General features: G+C 41.3%; 1 protein-coding gene across 1 annotated transcript in view; it reads right to left on the bottom strand.

The window, feature by feature from the left end:
* Window positions 1–286: 286 nt before the first annotated feature.
* The window catches only part of LOC109964979 (collagen alpha-1(XII) chain-like), a 51,273-nt gene continuing 36,515 nt past the window's right edge, over window positions 287–15,044 (bottom strand). Inside the window, exons 49-66 of the mRNA XM_020608637.1 lie at window positions 14,734–14,872; window positions 13,891–14,033; window positions 13,342–13,451; window positions 8,695–8,853; window positions 8,387–8,464; window positions 7,594–7,680; window positions 7,085–7,138; window positions 6,782–6,877; window positions 6,397–6,450; window positions 4,718–4,771; window positions 4,404–4,457; window positions 3,834–3,905; window positions 3,692–3,727; window positions 3,544–3,610; window positions 3,278–3,460; window positions 2,889–2,966; window positions 1,676–1,846; window positions 287–452 (exon numbers count right to left, since the gene is read on the bottom strand). Coding sequence (XP_020464293.1) covers window positions 442–452; window positions 1,676–1,846; window positions 2,889–2,966; window positions 3,278–3,460; window positions 3,544–3,610; window positions 3,692–3,727; window positions 3,834–3,905; window positions 4,404–4,457; window positions 4,718–4,771; window positions 6,397–6,450; window positions 6,782–6,877; window positions 7,085–7,138; window positions 7,594–7,680; window positions 8,387–8,464; window positions 8,695–8,853; window positions 13,342–13,451; window positions 13,891–14,033; window positions 14,734–14,872 — 1,646 coding nt within the window. The 3' untranslated portion in view covers window positions 287–441. The remainder of the gene's footprint in view (window positions 453–1,675; window positions 1,847–2,888; window positions 2,967–3,277; window positions 3,461–3,543; window positions 3,611–3,691; window positions 3,728–3,833; window positions 3,906–4,403; window positions 4,458–4,717; window positions 4,772–6,396; window positions 6,451–6,781; window positions 6,878–7,084; window positions 7,139–7,593; window positions 7,681–8,386; window positions 8,465–8,694; window positions 8,854–13,341; window positions 13,452–13,890; window positions 14,034–14,733; window positions 14,873–15,044) is intronic.

Here is a 15,044-nt window from a genome sequence, read left to right as displayed (position 1 = left end):
CGGTTCATACAATCATTTACAAGGCAAAAAAAAAAAAAAATTAGTTTTATTTACACACGTGGCCTCTACATTAACATTGCTTTCAGTTATGAAGTCCTCTTTGTTAGTAGTTGCTTTGGATGGTATTTGTACATGCTCCTTCCTTCGTAGAAATGCTCAGTCTCTGTTTTTGTTTTTTTTAACTCCCATTTTCCTGTGGTTCAAGATGCAAACAGGCCAGCAGGTTGCCATCACTGTACTGTAGCTTGCAGCTGTGAGATGATGTTAGTGCCAGTCCGCTTTGTTCTTTTTTTTTTTTTTTTTGGGCTTTTTGTAATATTTGTTTTAATGTTCAGTAATTATGTCCATGGTGATTATCCTTACATGCCCCATAGCAAATGGGTAAACATCTCAGAAACAGGACGCCAAAGAGTAAGCAGCACAGGTGACTTAGAAGGTTTACTATGCCAAACCTGAAAACAGTTCAAAGAGGGTGTGAGTTTTCTCTGTGAAACAAAGGCATCTTATTTCATTTAATGCAAGTCATCATAAACCACTAACTAGAATGCTTTACATGCCAGTTTTAAAATTGTACATCAAATATATGGAGGTATGGGAATATTGTGGCAATCCTAGTTTAGCAATAGTAACTTAGCACTGCAGCTTGTCAAGCTTTGGATTTCCCCCATGGAGCTGTAGTAACAGCACATATGATGTTTGGAGGGTGGTGTCTTTATTTACAGTACAAGAGTCATAAGGGTAAAAGGAATGGATTAAACAGCATGTTTGTGTGTTCTAAATTAAGATGCAGTCATTATCATGACTGGCTAACAAGCGTTCTACCTCCAACCCAGGAGTATTTCACACCTAAATCTTATATGTTCACACTTTAAAAAGTGGGCTCATTCACAATTACCATATCCCCTGTACAGTGTTTCTCCACTGTGTGGAAGTTTGCCCTTGATGCTGTTATATCAGAGTGAGGGCTAACATTAGAGGCTCTGTCCAGCTCTTTATTAGACTTGGGGAAGTTTACTCTCCAGCAACCCCAGCTAAGGTTGATTTACTAATGCCAAACATGCTGATTAGTCCATAAATCCCATAGTCTTTTCTCTTTTATCATTAGTGAACATATGAAAAATAAAGTGTAAAACTAATAAATATCTGACCCTGCACTGTTTGTCCAATTATGGAAACTAAACTGCCAAACACTTATAAATCTCAGAAGTCAGCTTGTTATGGCATTTTCAGGCCACTCATGATGCTACTGTTATCTTAATTAGCTAGCTACTGTAGTTGCAGCATATATCCCCTGTTAGTGACAGTTATCATTTCAGCCAACAAAACTAATAGTCACTGGCTAGAAATGTGAAGCTGCTTTGGTTTCGCTCTGTCTGAAATTATGGGCCTGTTGTTTAAACATTAACTAAGAATTCCAATAGTAAATCTGCCACCAACACAAAAGCTTGACAAGCATAGCAACATTAATGTAGGAGTAAAAGGGCTTAGCCAACAAATTACTTATGCAAATATGTTTGCTTTCTGTGCAAAAATATCTTCTCTGGAACACATAATCCATATCTCCATACATTATCAAAGAAAGAAGCAGTGCACTGAGCATATGTAATTAGTCTGCATACACATAGTCTTTGACCTAAAGCTGTGCCATGCAGAACCTAGACAGTACTGCGTGTACCTGTGTATCCTTGTCCATTGTAAGGAATGCCAACACACTGAGAGGAGTCGCAGTATCCAGGGGGTCCTGGAGGTCCCCTCACCCCAGGAGTACCTTGGCGACCTGGAGGGCCGCTTGGCCCAGGGGAACCAGAAGGACCTGGAGGTCCTGTTCTTGACTCTCCTGGTGGCCCTGAAGAAGGGAGAGAGACGGTGCGTGAGGCCACTTTGGAAGAGATGTCTCTGGAGTTAAGCACAAAAATCCACTGACATCATCCGTAAATGTTGGTGGAAATGGTGGGGGTAACACGGGGCTGTGGGGCTGTAATTTAAATGTTTCAATAGCTCAATTTAAAAAAAAAAAAAAAGAGTCTGGGGCTGTGTGGAATTACCCGACCCCCGGCCCCATCTGTCTAGACAGTAAAAAGTCAGGATGGAATTTTCCCCCTCTCTCTCGTTTTCTCTCCCTTAAGTGAACCCATGTGTTGTCGATGAGGCCACCAAAAAACTCATTGTACAACAATCTAATTCTCCCAAACACAAAAGTGAATCATCAGTGTTGATTCCCTCCCACTGGCCCTCAGTTGTTTCTCACTTCAGTCACACAAACAGACATGTCACTGTTTGGGGCAGACATTAATAGCAGGTTCCTGTTGTTTTGCGCTAGCTTCCTTAGGGAAAGGAAATTTTTGGAAGTGGTGAACTTTTTTTTCACAGAATACACATTGAATATCAATTATAGCTGAGAAAATTCACTTCAAAACTTCAGCCTTATAACATTTTTACCAATTCTAAATCTCCATTATGAACTTGACTTAATACTGACTGGAGACTGCCTAAACTCTACACTCAGAGATTCTCTTGCTAATGATCAACATAAAGAGCTTCCATTTTCTGAATGTGCACATAAAGCTCAAAAAGGGCCTTATGAAATAAAAAACCTGAGATTATGTTTGGGCTGTCTCAAAGAATTTATGTGGTACAGCTGCCCAAACAAAGTACTATATGTAAATGCGACCCTCTGACTGAACGGTGTTATTTTAATTGAACTAAGGGGAGTACTCTGTCCTAGAAAGGTCCAAAGGGGAAAGCTGTCACAGTTCAACAGTTTCTTTGTCAAGATGAACTCTGTAAGAGAGAGTGGGAGGTCAGAAGACTGGAGAACACTGCTCAATACAAAATACGGTTTCTTATGTTCCTGGAAGAAAAAGGGAGAAAGCGACGGACTGTGGTACCTGGTGGCCCACTTGAACCTCTCTGTCCTCTGATACCATTTCCTGGCTCCCCTCTTTCTCCCTTCTCTCCTGGCAAACCTTCATAAACCAGAGAAAAACAAAAGAAATGACTTTCACACCAAAGCAAGTTGACAGAAAAAAAGTCACTAATATCTGGAAATGAGTAGAAATCTAAATGGCATGCATAAAATACTACAGGAGAGATTCAGTATTTAACCATCTTTTGCAAAGCTGACTTGAATCATGTCTAGAATAACCAAAGTAATGCAGTTATGTTGTTATTCCATTCTTGTCGGACCAACACTATAGTCTGCAGAGTCAATATCACCATGACTTTAATTATTTCATGGCTCAGCCAAACAAAAAAAAGAAGAAGAGAAATAAAGCACCTCTTTCCCCTTGATTCCCAGGTAAACCTTGGCCTCCAGGGAAACCAGCTCTACCCTGTGGTCCAGGCTCTCCGCGGGATCCCTGGTCGCCAGGGGGACCAGGAGGACCAGGTGGCCCTGGAGAGTTGCTACGATATCCAGTTGGAATCTGGTTGATCATCATGTCAATTCTGCTCATCTGATCTGCAAAAGAAGAAGAAAAGCAGTTAGATTTGGAGTCGACTTTGAACAACCTTAAAATTCCCTACAGAATATCAAAAGCTCACTGTTCACAAGCTGTTCACAAACTTGTCTGGCGATGGAGCGCATCATGTTCTGGGATGCAAAGTCTCCCTGGGAAAAAAGAGAGATTGTTTCATGGTGTTACTTTTCTCATTGATGATGTATGATAACGACAATAACAACAATACATACCCTCTCTCCTTTCTCTCCTTTAGGGCCAAGAGGTCCCTATTAATGAGAAGACAATTGTCAGACCAACCCATGCCCTTGACTTTGTCCTTTTCTAAACTTTGCCATGTGACCATAAGTTTGTATCTTTTTATTAAACACATACTGGGTTTCCTGTGTCTCCTGGTTTCCCTGGTTTTCCAGTAATTCCTGGCGCACCTGGATTTCCAGGGTTTCCCTGAAAACAGAGGAAAAACAAAACAGAAAATGTTGTGCTTATTTTGAATTACTGCACAGTAAACTCAATTACATTTAACTCCTGCTCCCTGTTAATGGTTGGTAACAAGCTTTAGGTTGAGATCTATATCTATGCTGCAGTGAGGGGGTGGGAGGGTGGAGCATATACACATCAACCACGAGGCACTGCTAATGGCTCCTGGGTGGTGTGGAGCACATGAAAGCTACACTGGCATATTGCCTGTTGGCATGATGCTTGGATTAAGTAGATGCAGACCTCCCCAAAACCACAGAAGAAGAAAATGAGCTGCATGCACCATCTTCTTGGCAGTGGAGAGGCCTAGAGACTTTTTTTGCTGTATGCACTGTTTCGGCAGAGTGCAACTGTGAAGCCAGAGGACTAATTGTTGTGGATATATCAGGAAGTATAGCACACTCCAGGGAATGTTTATTTGGCTCTTTTTTTGCACAGCACAAAGACACAAACACACACACTCACCATGGGCCCTGGTGGACCTCTTGGTCCAGATGGTCCCTCCTTCCCTGGTGGCCCCTGTATGTAGAAACAACACACTCACACATTGGTTATAACACACTGGGGACCCTATTCATGTAATACATCAGTGTTAAGACTTTATATTGGTTTCAACCTTAAGTCTGCCTGTAAATTAAAATTTTAAATATTGGCTGAATTATTTTGACTGATACAAGGGAGAACATGGAATGTATGCACTGAGCTAAGTGGATAATCATGTGCAAAACATGTGCTTTAACATAGTGTGTACACTAAGCTGGTTTGGAGGCAGGTCTTACCCGTGCTCCACTTGGTCCAACGGGGCCCAGAGAACCACGTGGCCCAGGAGGACCCTGGAAAAAAAAAGCAGACACAGTTAATCAAATGCAAATGATCAGGAACAACACGTCTACAGCTCCCAAATACCCCTGTTGAACTATAGTATTTCAGAAAACACCCCTGCAGTTTCCAAGTTATTTAGCCAACTATATACTATATCATATTGCCACTCAAACCTGGAACAATTACTTTCGTGTCTGTTGACACATCATGTCTAGCAGAACTGTGCGCAGGCAGAGCTGAAGATCAGAGGATGAGGATTTCTCCCATGTCTGAATTTGCTTATTCAGAAGCCAGAGCAATGAGTGCTGATGTAACCAGTTGAATGGTAGGAGTCTGCTGGATGACCTCAGCTGGATAAGATATGGCTATGCATAGTAATGCCAGCCCAGTCAAAAATGTCCTTCCATCAAAAAGCTGTAATGTAAAATGTGTTTTTGTTTAAAATCTGTTTCTGTCATTTTCATCCAAGAAGTCCCCCAGATGACATCTACTGTGAGCAGCGTCCAACATTAACACCCGCCAAGCGCCAAATGTCGGTAGGTTTTCTGTTTGGGGAGTAAAGTGCAGAAAACTATCTACTACAGTGCCAGGTAAATGTTTGTAACAAAATATTCATGTAATAAAACACTATCCTGAGGGTGTCTACTACGTTTTGATTTAAGGGCCCTCTGTTTCTGTCCTCAATCTGTGTCGGAGCCCAGCACACACACACACACACACACACACACACACACACACACACCGACCCGGCAAAGACTCGCCCTCACTTTGCCCCTGACCGGCCCTCTAAGCCTTATACTTTATATTTGAGCCTGTCTAACCAAACAACAACCAATAACTAATCAGAGGAAGAGTAGGGCCAGGCAGCCTTGGAACACGGGTGAGCGTGTGCACGTGTGCCAAACCCCAAAACAGAGAAGCGAGCGTGGAAAATAAGAAGGTGAATGCTTTGGGCAGTGAGGAGCCCGAGTAGCAGTTCACTTAATAGCAACAGTTTCAGTAGAGTTTTGAGAGTAAGACTTCTTCCATTGTGTTCTGGCTTTTAAATCTTAATTAAAGTATGAATTTAATGAATGTATTAACTGCTGATCAATATATTAAAGTGATTTTTGCTTCAAATTTTGCTATGGCCTGTTTAGGTTTGTATTCAACATAACTTATCTCAGTGAAATACTGAAACAAAAGTATATGTGACACAAAATTTTTGTTGGTCTTTAAAAAATTAGCTCGGTCAGTGGATTTATCCATGTGCTGCCTTAGCTGGTGAGTCAAAAAGTTCAATTTGGGCTCTGACTGTAAGTCAAAGATGCTCAGACTTCAAGTCTTCATCAAGTCACCATCATGTTCATTTACAAGGCTGGAGAAGAACATGTTCCATTCCTTGTTTTCCCTTTGGTAACACAAGACTGTTCTTCATAATAATGTAACTACATCACTGGCTTTCTACTGTTTGTCAATTAATGGGCTGATTTGAGACCGAGGGTCTCCCTGAGGATGGCACGGTAAACCTCCAACTCGGAGTGTGGTTTCAATCTCGCCATGTGGACTGAATCAAGGCTCCAGTGGCAGAGCTGCTCCCCATAGACGGTCTCCTGTTTCCTGTTCATAAACCACAAAATGAGAGGGGAGTACTTACTTGCCGGCCAGACAGACCAGGGTCTCCAGGATCTCCCTTTGGTCCCGGGCGACCCTGAAAGCAGATGAGGCAAAAAAGAAAGGATTGCAAAAAGCTTTAGTCTTTTAATCCTTTTTGGTCTTTGACTGTGATTGATTTCATGTTTTGACAAGAACATCTGCAGGGAGGCTAATGTATTTTGATGTCAGTTGTAAATCTCACTCACACAGAGAATATTTCAGCTCTACAACTTGCACACAAACTGCACATTCTGCACATTCACCATGTGCACTAATCATAAGGGATAATGTCTGTCTTATACATTAAATTTAATCTACTGCTGACACATCACTTTTTCTTCCCCATGTCTTGTGTTATGAATGGTTTGTAATGTAAGTAAACTTACAGGTTCTCCAGGTAGAGACAGGCCATTAGGGCCTTGTGGACCCGGTGGTCCCATTGCGCCCCGGAGTCCTGGCTCACCACGTGGACCCATAGGACCCTACAGCATTATCCAGATGTAAAACAAAGCCGTTTTATAGCTATATTCCTTAAAAGAACCCCCCCCTCAGACAACCTTTAAACTCAGACTTCTGAAATGCTACAGGGGTGAGAAGGTCACCTACTAATGACTGTAAAATAAAGTGAAATCAAAACATAAATAAACACCGATAACAATTTATAGTATGCTTCAAGTGATTTAACTCACGCTGTTGCCGGGTACTCCTCTGTCCCCTCGAGGTCCCTTGGAACCCGGGCTGCCCTGGAAATGCGATGAGGCAGAAAAACAGAGTTTGTGTAACAACAGGAGCAGATTCCAAAAGCCCTAAAACTCCAAGCTCTACACTGGAGCCTAGTGAGTTTACCAAGCACACATCTTCCAGATTTCTCCTCAAGACTTTTTTTACTGTTGTTTTTCCGACAGCCATTTATCTTATGACAGTTCTCCCTAAGCCCACATTTCACTGCATGCCACTGGTCTCATCCACAACTGTTCATTCCAGAGGAAAAGAAAACACCACTTCTGATGTGAGGGACATCTTTAGTTTACTTAAGCTCAAACTGTACAGAAATGTCAAGAAGGTCACTGACAGAGGAAAGCATGGCATTATCATCACCATCAAAACGTCTATGGCTTCTGAGAAAACCATTCTATCAGGAGAAGAGGAGGAGATGAAAAAAGCATGATAGTGGTATGTGTCTGGATAGTGTCTTTACCGATGGTCCGGGAGGCCCCTGAGGGCCGATGCTGTCCTGTGTGCATGTGCAGGAGTGGGGAAGGGCTGGGCACTTGGCCTCATCTCTCTGAGAGCGAAGAGACAAGAAGATACCGAAATTAGAAAATAGAAATGAATGGGCTCTGCAGAGGAATATTGTTATGGTTGGTTGTTGTTTAAGAAGAACAGACAGTTTAGAAACCCAGCAAAGGTCATGATGGAGCAGTAAAATGTGCCTGGAATCAGCAAAGTGGGACTTGAACACCAGACGTTTGATGATAGCTGCAAACTATGTCCACAATTTTGGAAATTAGTCTTTGACATAATTAATGTGGTGTATTAATAGCTGATGCAAATGACAGAATTAAAATTAAATAAATGTGAGTTCATCTGGTATTTACCATAATGTGTCCAAATGCGTGGGATTTGCTCTGCTGGGTGATCTGAAGGATCAGTGGTTTTCATGTACTGTAATTGGGAGGTCATAATGGTAACAGTCTGACTGGCACTGGAAACAAGGTTCTGTTCAGTTCAGCTGAGGCATTGTCTTGTTATCAGACTTGCATTTTACCTAATGACCACATGCCAGTAGATATATATTGTATAACCTAAAATGTGAACCCCGAGAAGGTATACACGCATAGGGTACATAAGGTTGCAATGACCTATCAATTCTCATAACCAGGTAGCTCTAAAAACCAAAAAGGTACAAGAGGAAGATATCCCAGTAGTGCTTCTGTAAACAACCTTTTGACTTGTTTATTAAATGATACTACAGTGACACTTGTTCTTACTGTGGCGGGCAGGTCGCAGCATCTATCTCGGCTGATCCAGCTCAAGCTGCAGATAATGTCGAACATCTGAAGCTGGAACTACACAACAGAAGGAGGGAAAGACGTCAGCAGGTGTTCCAAATAGCTCCCATTCACAATGAAATGTTGAAAACAGATAACAGTGACATCCTCAGAGAAGTAGAAACAACCAGGGTTTTATTTTTCTGCAACAAAAGCTAATTAAAATTAATTGTGCATCTACACACAATGCTCTTCCAAACCTGTTTTTTCTAATATGATTTTCAATGATTTGAGTTCTTTTTACTTACTGTAGCAGACTGCCTCCTTCCACCTCCAGACTTGACCAGCTTGCCCAGCACTTCGTAGCCATCCAGTGTGATGTTGCTGGCCTCCTTGATGGGCTTCTCTGCCACCTCTTGGCAGTCCAAATTGAGCTTGACTTTCTCTGGAGAAACGCTGATGTGGAGCTACAGGAGTGAGAGAGAAGATTGAGAGAGGGTATTATTACCAAAATGTTCTTGTCTTCCCAGTACCTGACAGCTGCCGGCTTTGGTGCAACACAATTACACACAATTACTTGGCAAAAAGAATTAGGAAGACTTAGATTTAGAAAAGCTGGGCTTGGCATCCATTTCCTTTTGGAAGAGGCATGACAGCCCTTTGCAAGAGCAGAAGAATTCTTGAGTTCACTGTAACCATAAGCTAGGAACAACCTCAGTGAGCCTTCTTAAATCATGTTGTCTGAAGCTCATAAAGATGCTGATACTGTATTCTACATAATTGGTATATTTAGGGAATTGTTGAGTCTTTGCAGGACTATGTTAATTATAGATTGTGATATTACCCCAGAGTGGTTTGGGATTTGACATAGGACTGAAAATGGGTAAACCAAAAAAAAAAAAGAAAGAAAAGAAAATGACAACAATTGGCATTTCAATGCAGCAATAACTTGCATTCACTGACTGCATAACAACACAGAATGGCAAAGTGCCAGATTTGGTTTCCTTTCCAGAGAGACCAGCTCCACATCTTGAAACCATATCATTAGCGGTATGCCACCAAACGTCCTACACGCCCCTTCTGAACAGTGAGGCAAGCTTTCTTTTTGTCAGGAAAAGCAAGCTACCAGTTCTTTTTACAAAGCCATACCGACCACAGACTAGGCCATAGCTCTTGGCAACCAATAACAAAATTACACTGGCATCCTTGGCAACAGAACAAACTATCTGGTGGACCACAATGAGAGAGGGGTGTCATTTATCCCACCATTCTGGCATGGATATACTGTACCATGATCTTGAGAGCTTACCAAAACAACTTTGGATGATATACTGGGATGGCAAATAATCAGCATGTATATATTACCTCACTGACTTATAAGTAGACACAATAAAAACTATGGAAAACCACTGTTCCCTCAGCTGAGGCTCCTACTGCAGTGAAGCTTTGACAGAGAAACAGTCGGTCTTTAAGTGGTAACACAGAGAGTCCCACTGTGCTTCACTGAGTCAACACTCCACACTCAGAGTACATATGGTAAGATTTCAGGTTGACACCATATATGCTCCAGTGCATTTATCAGATTAGATTTTATTGTTCTTGGCTTTGTCCTGACTGTTCCTCCATTTTCACAGTCCCAAAGCTGGAAGGCCTCACAGCCACAATTTCATCCATATACTAATTAGCAGGTGTGAGTCTTTTCTAATAAAATGCAACTAAGTTAGCATTTGTTGAAAATAAAAGGAAATAGATATTTAGTGTAAAATCTAGTATAAGCCTATTTGCTCAGGTCACTGAAAAAACAGTCAGTTGTCACAAGTGAAGAGCTCAAAGAGTGCAGTCAGTGGACAAAAAACTAAAAGCCAGCATAATAGAGTGCTTTGGCTTCACCTCTCCCTCTGTCTTAATTAGTTTATTAGTGAATTCAAGACTTCTCGAGGAACAATAAGGTGTGTACATTACAGCATGGAGGCAAACTACAGTGCACTAATTGGTGTCTACAACAACTTACATGCTCAAACATTCACTAATGTGACTCTGGACACATGACTAGTCCCTATGACTTATGCATAATGTCTTCTTCATTTCAGTTAACAGGAAATTAAGAAGGCCTCCAACCCTCTGAGTGTGGGAGGGGATTCCCCAGTGGGGTAGTGAGTGGCTAGCATCTGCCGAAGTCATCTTTGAGAGCTTTCCCACATGTTCAACTAGTGGTAGACCACAACCCTCTCCAGCCTGGATTAGACTACTCTTTATTAACTAGCCAGTAGAGAAAAACCCTCTCTGACCCAGTAGTGCAGTATCAAAGCACATAGTGCATGTAACATGTGACAAAAACAAACTGCAGTTCACCTCTTAACCATAGACTTGCTACAAGCAATGCATACCTTTATACTTGAGGGTTGTGTCCAAGCTCTGTCAAAATAAACTGCCAGGTAAAACCATGATATAGGCTCCAGATGTGCTTAAATAAAATTGCACAAAACAATTATGTACTATTATATGTTTATAAGATAATAACTATTTCCTGACATCTTACAAACTGAACACTTAATCGTTTAAATGAGAAAATAATCTGTAGATCAATAGATACAATAAGCTTAAGTGCCACTTGTGACTAAATACTCAAAGACAGCCTCGTCACTGGTCACTCTGGTTTCAGCACCAACACACACACATACACACACTGAGGTCATGTTGTAAAAGCCACGGATGAAGTGCTGGGAAACCTCTGACAACATGTGAACACACCACCACAGCTGTCAGCAGTGGCACTTACTCAGCAGACCAGCAAATAAGCAGCTAGGTACACCGCTGCAGACTCACCAGCTCTTGGAATAACAACTACTGTGCCACAAACTAGCCACCCAGTGTGCATTCAGACTGCAGTCTACACCAGACTGAGAGAACACACTGCAGGACAAGCACACAGACTAGGCTGCTGTCCAACTAGACCAGCAGTGATTTCATTTAGACCCAGACTTGACCCAACATTTCCCAGCGTTCTATTCATTGACAAAGTTACCCCGCAATTACTTGTGTAGTGGCTAAATGGTCAATCTGAAAACCCATTTACAGCATGCTCTGATCTGAGGACCACTATATCACTCTCATCAGCCCCTCAGTTCAAAAACTGGACTCTGTAACATCAGCAAGTGGACAAACTTTGATGTTGTGTAAGACCCTGCTACATTAAAAAGGGTCATTCACTTTGATTACCTCAGAATTAAAGGAAAAGGAGGCACAATGTCCTTGGGAACAAACTGTAATGCCTTTGTACATAATTCACAGTACACTGGAACTAGTTGTTTTTCCTCCTCTATCATCTCAAGCCATTCCAGTTCATAAAATATACTGTTCATTGTTCAACCCTCGACACCATGCTGTGGTGGAACATAACAAAGGATGTTTTGTATTCCCTGCTGCTTTGAGTCGGACATGATGGCATTAGGTGGTTCAGCACCCAGAGTCCATACTATACAAATTGTAGGTTTGCCATGTTGTACTGGTGTTGTAGTCAAACCTCTGAGTTTGCAAAACAATATCTCTGTGGGTAGTTACTTTATGTCAAATGGATGTACTAATAGTTGATGCTAAAAATATTTTCAATAGACACTCTCGTAAAGGAGTATATTCATTAATTTATTTACATCAATGGGCTGGTCAATGATGACATGGATTTATTTCAGAGTCAAGAGTTTGATAGAGACAGTTGTAAACATCTGGATTCAACATTTTAATCCACTGCTCGTGATGTTTAAATCTTTAGGCTTTGGGGAAATAATATGCAACTACTATGTGTCCTTAATGCACACTAACAATCTTAGGCCCTCTATTTTTGGGGGTTGAGCAAAAGGTTAAAGGGGAACTTTACCAATTTTACACACAAAGTTTACTTGTGGGTTACTAAGCAGTCTGTGAATGTTTTCTATGGCTCTCAAAGAATTTTGTCTAGTGTACAAAAATAATCCTGATGATGTCTTCAGGGTTATTTCAGACTGAGCTTGATAGCAATTTAATTGGTAGCGGAAAGATGTGGAGTTTGAATGACATGGGAAGTGTACCAGCCAGGGAAAGTCTAATCAAAGACTACTGGAATGTGGGGCATGTACAGTAGGATCCAGTACTTTTAAGGAATGACCCTTAGTAGGAACTAAAAGTCAGGATATTTTGGACTCATTCGGTGTGATGTTGGAAATTCTTTATATAATGTCTTTCAGTACAATACTGAATCATTGTAGAATGTCCTCAAAGAAACAGCAAGTCTGCTTATTGTGCGGAAACATATGCAGACTTTAGGGATCTGTTTTTGAAATTCCTTGTGCTATTTTTGAACCCAACCTTAGCTGAACCCCAATACAAAATAAGTCTCCTGAAAGGTAGACTAGTTTGAAATTCACATTACTACCAGGATGGTCTCTCATCTTTATGTAGTCAGACCTCCATGGATGTCTGTAACAGCTTGTACCTTATTCTGGGTCACCGAGGTTCACAGAATACACCTCCAACCTCTCCTTAAATGTATTTATAGCCTCCACAACCCATTTATCAAATTAACTGCTCATTGGTTAAAAAAACAAACTCTATGTCTAATCATAAAAAAACCCCAATAGCCACGTTGACAGCAGCCTGAAACTGCAACTGGATACAGGTAGCAGGGAACCTCTGACAGGTAACATGATACTCCTACATGGCACTGGCTGTTTCACATTAACAGGTAATTCAGCCGACTGAAATGAGGGGTTAAAGTCACACATGTGAAGAGACATATGAAAGGATTTAAAAACAATATGTGTGAAAGGAAGTGAAAAAAATGAAAACAATTTGCTGAATGAAGCATGACCATAGGTAACCACAAAAACATTCTCTGTCTGTCCTATTAAAGCCAGCTTTAATAATATCACTATGCAGTGCACACAGAACCCCCCTCCATGAGAATCATGCATTGTGTTTACCTTGTGGAAACTGCCATGGAAAACCCGCTTCACTTGCTCCTCATTAAATGTGGCTCTCTGGATCTCTCCTCGGGTGTCCTTGTTGTAGAACATGATTGTCTTACTGGAAGCTGAAAAGAGAAGAGCTTGTGATGAATCGTTGACAGTGTGTTACAATGCGATGGCACGCAAAGCACAGACGTACTATACAGAACATATGGTCGTAGAGAGGAGAGGGATAAAGAGAAGGCTAGGAGGGATTAGGTCCATGCCCATAATTATTTACATGAATTTACCAGGTGTGTAAGCACACAACTACAAAAGATTCTTATTTAAAAGTGAGGGCTTTCAATATAAGAATAAATAGACAAGCCAAATCAAAAATCAGAATGACATTCAGAACAGTATATTAAGTCAACCATGTTTATTTCAATATGCTGCCAAGGCTTTCTTTGTACTGCTGGTCGTATCTTACAAAAATCAATTAGCTTTAACTTTCTGTAAATATGGTAAGAGTCAGAAACAAAGGAGCTCCCCACTCCAGCTGAAGCCCAAAAATAGAAGGCTTACGGTTGATGGTGACTCCGACCTCGGGGTTGTGGTTTTTGTCAGAAATCTGCCAGATATCAAAAGGCTCGGAGGTCGTGTCAGCCAGCAGGCGGAAAAGCAGGATAATGGTGTAAGATGGGGGAAGACCCGCCTGATGGATCTCCCTAGTAGTGTTACAAACATACATTGTGATGAATCATGAGTCTGACCTCTGCCATCAATACACCAGCAGTCAAAATATCCCATTAGAAATGAATAACAACATTATTAAATCTTGCTACAATAATATAGCATCCAGTAAGCTGCACATGCTGCAGAACCTGTCCACGATAAAAGCCAGTTTTCCATTTGACCTTGCAGAAATTGCCCACATATTGAAAGTATTTTCTGTTCTCTCAGTCTTGCTGTAATTTGAAGTGTTTCCATTTGAGTGCAAGACAAAACATGCATCAATATAACCATATTAACAAAGTATGCTGAACAGGTTTGGATGCTCCAGCAATTGTGCAATTGCCTAACTTAAATGGGGTCCAATAAAGAGATAAAGCTCTTGATTGCTGGGTCATTTGTTTGTACCCAGGATGACATTTGTGGGACCAGGGCCTAGTTCAGGGAGTTTTAAAATTTCTGACCAACTTCTTTGGTTTTTAGCACCTCATATTCCAACTGAGCTGTAAAAACAAGTAGAGCTATGGGCTTAGTGCCAAAGGCCATTGAGGAAATCCCTCTGACTATAGAGGCTATCGAATATCATTATGAATAATAACTGTGGGCTGGGCAGGACTATAGTGCACAGGAGACCGGTAGACTGGGAATATGCACACAGTGAGGCTCACACACATACTATATAGCCTCAGTTCTTACTTGGTGGGCTGGGTCAGGAAAGAATCCTTATGCAGCCTGTAAGCAATGTAGCTGTTGAAGGAACCAGGCTCCATGGACACACCATTCACACCAGCGAATGTCCGGTCTGTGATGTTGAAAGCCTCCAACATCCTGAAGCCTAGAAGAGATTAACAACATCAGCCATGTTGAGCACATGGAAAACAATTAAATCTAAAGCATAACATAATAGTTTTTTGCATTTATATATATATATATACATCATGCAAGACTTTCTTGTGTGCTTCAGGTCTCAACAATTCATTCACAGTCATGTCACATATAAGGTACGC

The sequence above is a fragment of the Monopterus albus genome, unplaced genomic scaffold (assembly GCF_001952655.1).
Source record: "Monopterus albus unplaced genomic scaffold, M_albus_1.0 scaffold94.1, whole genome shotgun sequence".
In the NCBI taxonomy this organism is placed as follows: Eukaryota; Metazoa; Chordata; class Actinopteri; order Synbranchiformes; family Synbranchidae; genus Monopterus; species Monopterus albus.
The sequence above is the reverse complement of the archived record's forward strand: the minus strand, read 5'-3'. Positions and strand labels throughout refer to the sequence as shown.